At 31.2% G+C, this 10,724-nt stretch overlaps 1 protein-coding gene across 1 annotated transcript; it reads left to right on the top strand.

Annotated features, from left to right (window-relative positions):
* The first annotated feature begins 1,076 nt into the window (after positions 1-1,076).
* On the top strand, positions 1,077-9,987 carry LOC132920883 (hydroxymethylglutaryl-CoA lyase, mitochondrial). Its single transcript, XM_060983607.1, has 6 exons — positions 1,077-1,581; positions 6,916-7,082; positions 7,289-7,412; positions 7,489-7,701; positions 8,124-8,312; positions 9,164-9,987. The coding sequence occupies exons 1-6, from the start codon at positions 1,513-1,515 to the stop codon at positions 9,443-9,445; spliced, it is 1,044 nt and encodes a 347-aa protein (XP_060839590.1). The 5' UTR covers positions 1,077-1,512; the 3' UTR covers positions 9,446-9,987.
* The last annotated feature ends 737 nt before the right edge of the window (positions 9,988-10,724 follow it).

Here is a 10,724-nt window from a genome sequence, read left to right as displayed (position 1 = left end):
GTTTTCAAACATTTCATCCCTGCAGTAAAAAAATATTTTTATCGACATTTTAAAGAAAAAACAAAAATAAATTGACCATGTTCTAATGTCTATAAATATAGTCAAATAGTCAAATTGTATAAAGTGATATAGGTACTATGTTTAGGAAAATATAATATAAACATTTTATAAATTATTCGTTTTTAATTACATCAAAATAAAATAATTGGTTTTGTTTTAAAACTGGTTTTGAATAAAAAAAATTCTTTTTTCTTTAGCTACTTAGTTTTTACAGTTGTTTAAAAAAATATTAGGAATATTTTCTTTTAAACATTCAACTAGATCTAATTTTTTACGAGAAATACCTTCAAAGTTGAAATTCAAAGCATTTTTATGGGCCCGAAAGACGATAGCGCATAAAAATTAAAAATACACTATCATTGTAAAATCAATACGTTTATATCGCTTCGCACAGAATCTAAAACATAAAATATATCTTATTATGCGTAGACACGTAGACTGATTTCGTCTGGAAAGCATTTTTTTGTTTTGCTTCAGACGGCAATATAATATAATATTATGTCTTTGTACTTTATTATTATTATTGTTGTTGTTATTGTTTATAATATACATATTACGTTATCGATTTATCACTCTTGTCCGTTCATCGAGATCGGTCGACCTTGGACGGTGTCTGCAGCGATCTCTAACAGAATTGGCGTGTATGGTACAACACATCAAACGACATACACTAGTCAGATCGTAGCTAAAACACGAAATACGGATATACATTATACATAATATAATAATAAATCAAAATATTAAAAAAATATACATTATAATGTACCTGACGACTCTGCAGGTGAAAATGTGGAATACCTCAGCTGCGATACGTCCTATACTCGTCCCATATATTATTATTATTATTATTATTGTATACGTATTGTTGTTTACGTTTTTGCGGAACCTGATCGTCGTCGTCGGCGGCGGCGCCGAGATCCCCTTCTCCGCGATGACGTCGAATCCCCCTACCCGCCGCGCGCACCACCGACGCACCGGCGCTCGGCGTTATAGACCTAACGGCCGGTCGACCGGCTGTCAGTAACAGTATTCGCTTAGTTGTGGTTCGTAGGGCGCTGCTCGTGCATGGCCCCAATCCCGACTCGCCTATAGCTGTTATATTTTTTTATATTTTGCAACAGTTTATTATTGTTTTATTCCACCGGTGTGTGTGTGTGTTTATTAGTGTGTTAAAACGTGCGCGCGCGCGACAGTGTTATAAGTATTATATCATAAGACAGTATATCATATACATAATATTAGTATAAATAGTAAAGTATCGTATAATAAGACATTATTTTCGGTGTATAAGGTACACGCGTTTTATATCGTATAATAACAATAGCAACATAATAATATAATATACCTGCGTTTTAAGCGTATAACATATTATATTATTACCAAGTCCGTCGTCGAATCCGGCGCTCGATTTTTGCCCACCCGGTGCGAGAAAACGAACGGCGCTTCACCGCAATGCATTTCGTCAACGACGTGTCCAAGTTCATTTACAGCAGTCTCAGGAACGAATCGAGCAGGCTCAGGGTACGTATCTCGTCCCTTCCCGTCACCCCGTCCTACGCATTCCTACGGCGCGAGAGCAATATATTCGCATAGGATTTGATTTTTAGCGACGAACACTCTCGGGATTTATGAACTTTTGAATTGACCGATATCCTAAAAAAAATACACGAATACTTTATATTCGAAAGCCCGTCGGCGGGGTTAATGGCTGGTAGGTACGTAGAATGTAGAAAGGTAAAAGTGCGCGGGGTCATTGCAATACATATACGTATACGATGTTACTGTATACGCCACTTGTCTCCGCCGACGGCTGTGTCGCGGTTTGTTTACTGTTTTTCCGCGCTCCGCATTTCACCGCTCGTGAGCCAGCCACAAACCGTAGTTGAGACGATACAAATATCATCGTTATAGTTCATTATTCATTCCGTCCGTTTACGAACCGCCCACGCCATACACTGCGCGAAACGCGCGTTCGATACGAATTGTTTACGGCGTACCTACCGGCCGGTAAAATTTAACGATTATGTTATTATTATTGTTATTACCTGTCCATTTAGACATCATTACTCTTATTAGATAGTAGTCGTGTGTCACACGATATCGAACGAGGCGTATTCCATTAAATGGCCGTCAAGTCGTAACCGGCAGCCGGCAGGTTACAATATTATGTACGTCGCACTTCCATAATCCTTGGATTTGACCGACGCAGGTCGCCGTATTGTCCTCATCTTTAATGTCTCCTTCGCGTGAGTGCGTCTCATTGCCTCGAGATCACCGGACTCGTATAGTCGTATGCATTTGTTGTATTAATTACGGATTCGCCGTGTGTATTATGTGTGTGTGTTTTTAAATCCTTGGACAGAGTATAAGGCAATAATAAAGGAATAGTAGTTAGTTATTATCTATACAGGTGTCGTGGCCACCGGTGAATACGATTATTCAGAATTTATACGGACCTTGACTGATCGATATAAAATAGCATATTGTATTTGTGTGTGTGTGTGTCTGTGCAGTTACAGATGATCAGATAATTAAAAAAATAATAGCTCGTATTCATATTATATTGTTCTTTTTAAATTTATAGCCGCACAAAAGCATTATTATAGCTGATATAATCACGTAAATTTCAATTATACTATGTACACAATATTCGTCCTTCTTTACATATTTAGACAGTAGTTATGTTCACAAGTTTATGAACTACGACCTATTCACATCGATCTATCTATGTACCTATATTATATATACAAGTATAATAAATAATAATCATTTGTCGTTTTATACAATTTACCTATTGTTATGGGAATTGCCAATAAGATAACATGGTAACACCAGGTACTCTGTATATAAGACTATATTGACTGTTGACGTATCAAATAGCTTTAATCTTCATAGTTTATATCTAATTATTGCTTATTAAGTTATGTTTTGCGCTATTCACTAAGGTATACTTAAGTCGTTTGTACTTCCTGTCTAAAAGGAAATATATTGTGTTCATAAATTTGGAAATGTTTCAATTAGTTTGGCTCTCGTCAAGGTTAATCCATTAAGCAATCTTAACTGATGTAAAATAGTCATTAGGCAATTACTATTAACCGTATACGCCGTTTTCGTTTCTTCGTTTGATCTAACATTTCCTCTTCGATAATATTTATTATATTTTACTGAAATTAATTATTCTTATATGGTTTCGCCATTTATTAAATATTTGCAATAAGCTTAATAATATAATATATATTTTTATGACAATCAATATTTCAAGTAATTTGTGTTTGATACTAAAAAAATGGGGTTGACTGACGATGATCCAGACACCTGCCGTTTACCTGTACGGATAACATACACATGATTTTATTCTCTTGGTATTAGATATTATCTGAGCGTGGTAATAGAATGAAGTACCCGCTTGGTATTTACAATTTTTTGTCAAAAAAGTAGAAAGGTCAAGTTAAGTTTCAGAAACCATAAATATGTACAAATGCACTATGTATTCCAGTGTTTCCCAACCTTTTTTTCTTATGAAAACCCACGAATTTACCTTTTCGGGGTAGGCGACCCCCTGACAAAAATATATATAAATATTATCAAAATATTATAAATTATAATAATACAGTAATATTAATAATTATTTTTACTGTAAAAAATGTTATGATTTAATTTTAATAATATTTATAATAATTATAATAATATTATAGTATTATACTGAATAATGAATACTTCTGTTAAATATGAAGACTATTTTTAAATTTAAATTCATTTTTATTTTTCTTATTGTTATTAGTTGTTTAACCAACTAAAAAAAATTTGCGTTTCAATTTTGAGTCAAGACTCAAAGGTTGGGAAACATTTATGTAGTCTATAGACTATAGTAATAATAGTAGGGACTACTATAAGGACTATAAATTAAAATATAATATGAAAACATAAAATAATTGTATGAATATCAATACAATAATCGTCAACACGCAAATATTCAACAGTTGAACAGTGTGCATTAAGTTGATTAAGTCAATCCTTAAGCATCGAATATTTTTTTTGGTTCATAAGTTTTTTTTATTCAATCTGTTACAAAAAGAACAATAAGAACAATCGATGGTAAATAAGCTAAAATAAATAAAAATAAAAAGGCAGATTAGACAGACTGTAAAAGCCTCCCAGTGGAGGTACTACGAAAGCATGGAATATGATCGTATGTGATCCTTTTCGTTTTATACTTTCTTGATACAATGATTTACACATTTATAAAACATATTTTATCTAATATCGAATGTCAGTAGACAGTATCAATCCGGCTATTGTGCTAGCTGCTTTAGCTTACGAATTCGGAATTTGTAATTACTACGAATATTATGCATATCAATTTTACATAATATAACATAGAGACATAGTATAGCACTTGGTACTTAATAGTTACAGCTAGTAATAACTTACCTACTAAGAATAATAGTGACTGCAATAATTATTAACAACTCTATCAAGCGACTACTTCAGTATTAAAATTATCTCATTGTCATGTTCGTTGAATAGTTATAAACTCATAAATCCGATTTAGAATAAAACGTCATACGTTTTTCATATACAATTAATACTTACTAATATGCTTATAACGAGAACTCTTATGATCATAAAATATTCGACGCAATCATCATGTCATCGTGTGTCGATTGACACGTACCAATTTACCTTTGAGGATATAAGCAATAAAATTCTCATTAGTATTCTCGAAAACTATTTGTATTGCACCAAGGGTTTTTAATCTTTAATGCTATTAAAATAGTAGTTATTTTAGTTTTTGAAGTATCATCTTTGCACATGAGTAATACTAATAAGTTAAGTGGAAGTTTTTGCATCTAAACTGTTATAATATGCTTTTCAAGATAACCTTTTCACCTTTTTAACAACACTAAAAACAAAACGTTTATTACGAATTAAAATTCTTTGAACTTTGATATGATAAAAGTTTTAACCGTTAATCCTTTCGCTATCATTTTTTCAGAAGTTCTGCCTGATTGTGAACGGTTAAATAAACGTTTTTAAGAATGTATAAGTTTCGTGTAAATGAATGTTGAAAAAATCGAATCATCGTATATATACATAAAATATATGTATATTATTTTCGTATTTCTATTTTATACAAAGGATAAAATGACAATTACATTCTATAGTAAACGCATTATGATTTCAATCCGTACTAATAAAATGTTTTCAAAATAGGGTGTCGCTAATTTTTATAATTTTATATAGTCATGTATCAATCGAAAAATAGAATATTAGTTACGGCATTGTGCGTAAAACGTAATCATAATATTATATTCATACAGGCATACTGCCTATTAAATAGTGTATACAAAATCGATTTTCAGACACGCACGCACGTTTTTACTCAACTTCTTTCATCTAGTAATACTGACTTAAAAAAAAAAACATGTCCTATTGCGTCTAGTCGATTTGTGTCTTTTGATGTGTCTGATGATTACATTTGAAGTCTTAAAATCCGATTGTTACTAGGTACAACTATTTGCAGATGTCATTATGTAACCTAAACCTTGATATTATCTTCAAACGATTGGACTTAAATATACCACACAATGACGTTATACTCATATTATTAAATATCTTCCACGTGTAAGAGATTGAGTAGTGTTAGTGAGTACCTATAGGGTTATAAACTGATTTTTTACCTAAAATACCAAATATTTGTATAACTTTTATAGTGAATTATACAAGAAAATATGTATAATACATATATATTATATAATATCTCTATACCTATATTTTTTCATTAACAAACCTCGAAAGACTGTATCTCGTTTACCCTGAATAATACTATAGCTAGCTATGGGTATGCACATTATTTACCTCGTACCTTGAAGTTATAAAAAAAATAAAAATCAGAAAATCAGACTTTCTATCTTTTAATGCACGAAATTACAATAATTATAATAATTATTTTTTCTAATAAATATAATATACATTTTTTTAACGATCGACTTACTATAATCGTCTCGAACCAGTAAATCAAATTCGTTAGATTTTGTGTAAATCTACCAAAAAGTAATCAATCGAGTACCTCTATATTAAAATAAAAATAATAATGAATATTTGTATAGGCTGATATTACCTTACGGATATATTTTTATTTATATGCGACCATGGAAGCGACTGTACCTAGATATATAGCATAGTATATAGCTATATTTTTATTTCACTCAGAACTGCCAATGCCATTGTGCAACGTTCGTTGAACGGATACAAGCAGACGAGATATACATATAATACAGTAAACATATTATATAGGTATATTTAAATTCTTGCATTTAAAATAAATATTTTATACTGTTAATGTTATTACGCAGTATGGTTATAACAACAAACAAAACCAACACTTGACCTCTAAAAAATAACTTGGTGTGTTTTCAAGAAGTTCTGTTGACCCTGATCGGGTCCATGACTTTTTCATTTTAACAACACATACCTAACCGATCTGTACCTATACACTTAATACAATTTATGGAAATCGTCTGTTCCTCGTGTTTGGCAATTGTATAGGAATGCATAAGAACTGTTACTTTATTTGCGCGTCTTGTAATAAATTGTAAGTAATATCTTACTACAATTGATTTATATGTCAATGACTCTTAAATTATTCATTTTAATAATATGTTAACCAGCCGTTTATGTAGAAATAGTATTTAATATCAATTACGTGAAATTTATAGGTTTTATGAGATATTAAATTGACCTATGCGTCGCATAATAAAATTAAACGTTTATTGATGAAATTCCTTTTTTCTTTGCGCGCTACATACTAATATGCCTTAATTCAAAAAATATAATACGTTTTTCGTTTTATAGAGCTATGCGGTTAATTGCGCTAACAAGTATCCAACGAAAGTTCGAGTCGTCGAAGTAGGGCCGAGAGACGGTTTACAGAACGAATCTAAAAACATACCAACGGACGTTAAAGTAGAATTCATCAACAGACTGTCTGCGACGGGACTTCAAAACGTTGAAGCTACTAGGTGAGTAACGAGTGTTGAATAAAATATTATGGTCATGGTCATCGTGTAGACCACAACGTGAATTTTACGTGTAACCTGTGGTAACTACTAACGGCAATAACCATATTATTATAACCTATATACTATTTATAGGCAATTGCATTCTTTTTTTTATTATAAATATATTATAATACATACAATTTATCTGAGGTTCGTTTTGATTTTAGTTTCGTTTCCCCCAAATGGGTGCCACAAATGGCTGACCACTCGGACGTGTACAGCAAGATCGACAAAGTGGAGGGTGTGTCGTATCCGGTTTTGGTGCCGAATATGCGAGGTCTACTCACAGCCGTACGTATACTTACGAACTTATACGACGCGTGCATTTCGTATGTCATATGGTTTAGTGTTTCGATATCGTTTTCAGATGCAACATGACGTCAAAGAAATCGCCGTCTTCGGGTCCGCTTCTGAAGGGTTTAGTCGAAAGAACATTGGCTGTGGCATTGCCGAGAGCCTGGAAAGGTTCGAAGATGTAGTGTCCACTGCTCTGGATCACGGTATCAAAGTCCGCGGATATATTTCCTGCGTGTGCGGTTGTCCGTACGACGGCGCTGTATCGCCCCAGGACGTCGCTAAGGTAGTTGACATATATAATACATATTACACACGTGTATGAATTATTTTTTGGATAGAAAAACATTTTAACGAAATTGTTCTTTTTAATTGAACAGTTTATTAATTAAACTATATAACAAAAAAAGTTTTGCTTACAAGCGAATACTTTATTTTGTGTATAAAAGTATCGCTGATCATTGTTTAAACAATATTTTGTCGGTTTTCTAAGAATTTTCATACATTATCAAAATTTTGAAATTTATCTTGAATTATAATATAATAATATCTATTTGGTATTCAAACATGTAATAATGGATTGATAATTTTGAACGACAAATCTTATTCAATTTGTATTGTTATTATTTAATTGGATAATATGTGTAATTGTTATATTTATAAACTCGAGTATCTGACTAATAAAATTGTGTTTATGTAAATATTTAGATATCCGACGCGTTGTACAAAATGGGCTGTTATGAGATTTCTCTTGGAGATACGATTGGTATCGGCACACCGGGCACGATAAGGGCAATGTTACAAGAAGTAATGGAAATTGTGCCAGTCGAAAATTTGGCTCTCCATTGTCACGACACTTATGGACAGGCGTTGTCTAACATACTTACTGCCCTCGAGGTACGCACAATAAACGCTGTTATCTTGAGTCTGTGAATATAACCAAAATCTTGACTCCAATAGTCCAATGCCTTGATTAGACCTATTCTAATATTTTTAGTTTTTGGATACACTCTTGGACAGGAAAACTATATTTTTTATTGGCTTATTTCAAATCTTATATTCACCATACATCATAGTACTTTTTGAAGATAGTATAATGTGTTCAATAATTTAAATGATATTGAAATAACATGGTCAACGAATGAAGACATATTAAAATATTATCATATTAATTTTCATTAGGGCTATTAGTCTATGAATTTACATATCATTGAATGTAATTCTGAATTAAAAATAAATCATATACATATTTTAATTAATAACTACCATTCTAATAGAAGCAACTTTTATTTTGTACGATTTCGCAAATTTTGGATTTTTAGTACAAATATTAATGTTCCTTCTTACTTTCAATTCACAACCTTCGTTATTATATAAATACATTATTATATTACACCATTATATTCGTCTAGTGGTACAGAAGATCCCTGAGACATTAAGGCAATGAGTAGATAGACAAATCGGAAATACAGGTATAGACTAAAAACGAATAGCTGCAACACGAAAAGCATTTTCAAACATTTAAAGTTTCACACATAAGCCTCGGTGGATGTTATCTAAGACCTATGTAGGTGACCATATTGGTTGGATAGTTTAACAAAAAAAAAATTGATTAAATATTTAGCCACATTAATTAATAAATGAATGTAGTTAGCCACGTCACTAAATTTGAGTCAACGGCAATAGCGATATACTATATTTTTCATCGTATGATAATGATAAATACAACGTTATTTTTCTTGTTCTAGATGGGAATTTCAGTTTTCGACTCGTCGGTTGCCGGTCTTGGCGGCTGTCCTTACGCCAGAGGTGCTTCTGGTAACGTTGCCACCGAAGATCTGATTTACATGTTGGATGGAATGGGCATCGAAACTGGTGTGGACATGGACCTGTTATTGAGCGCTGGCAGATATATTTGCGAGGAACTGGGAAAAAGTACGGAATCTAAAGTGGCCAGAGCGCTGTCCGGAAAAGAAAAACCCATGAAATTCTTGCAATCCTACAAAACTCAAACATCGCTCAAGAACTAACAGTCTCCTCGACGCCGATAAATTATTCCATTTCACTCATTAGCACTCGAAATATCTCTATCGTTTTGATTAATTTAGTGATTATTTAATTATTTATATAAGACTGAATCTATTATGTTTGTTGTGAATGTGACTTTAACGTATTTTTTTTATATTTAACTATCGTATATTATGGAAAATTTATATAATATTTTATTTTATTACTATATTATTGTTTTCATTATCATACGCATTACACGTGGACAAGTACTCGATCATCTGACATAGGCGCAATTCATGAAAAAAAGATTGGTTTGTGGGTGGCTCAGCTCCTAAATACACTCCTCTACATTATTTCATTGAATTACGCCTGTTTGTATTCCCTAAGCTATAAGGTTTATAAGTATAAACTTATCTGTTAAAAGCGAATTGTGTTTTCCTTCCGTAAATGTATTTTTTTAGAATGATATTATTAAGTAGTACCTAATATTATATGATATATTTTTATAAACGATTATTTATAATATATTAAAAATTAAAGTCAATAAGTTTTACATATTTAATGGTTGTATTGTAATTGCTATGCACGATGAAATTATGTATTTTTATGTAAAAATATGTAAAAATAATCAATTTCAAATTCAAGCCAAAAAATTTAAGAATAAGACCAACTGACCAAGTGATAGCTTTGGATAATATAATATGATGTAGGAGGTCATAAAATATTTATTTAACTAAAAAAAAAGAAAAAGAAATCGTGTGTGTAAGTGTATTAATGATTTTCAAGTTTTGGAAACAAGCGTGATAATACACATTATAGATAGCTTTTTATCATCCAATTAACGGAGTCGTCAATTATTATGATATAGAAAAATAAAAACATAAACAAATATGTCCGAATAATCTATTCACATTTATTTTTGTTCTATTATTTTAATAGAGCTATTTATTTATATTTTGGTTATAGACATTTAATTAATAATGCTTTTAAATAAACAAAAAATGTTCAGTGGTAAAAAGATACGGAGAAAAGATTTTAAAAAGTGATAGAAACAAATAAACTTAAATAAATAAATTACATATTATGTATTATGTATATTGTATATATACGAATATTTTTTTCAGTCTTTCAATATAGCGTCTGAAAATATGGAAATCACAATTTTTTTTAAAATAATAAAATATTTCATGTATCTAATAATAGTAATGATAATCAACACATATTTTACACGTCTAATCTAAGAAATTTAAAAAGAAATATTTATTATGTTAATTTAATGCTGTGAAAGCGTTATTATTA

The sequence above is a fragment of the Rhopalosiphum padi genome, chromosome 2 (genome assembly GCF_020882245.1).
Source record: "Rhopalosiphum padi isolate XX-2018 chromosome 2, ASM2088224v1, whole genome shotgun sequence".
Classification (NCBI taxonomy): domain Eukaryota; kingdom Metazoa; phylum Arthropoda; class Insecta; order Hemiptera; family Aphididae; genus Rhopalosiphum; species Rhopalosiphum padi.
The sequence above is the reverse complement of the archived record's forward strand: the minus strand, read 5'-3'. Positions and strand labels throughout refer to the sequence as shown.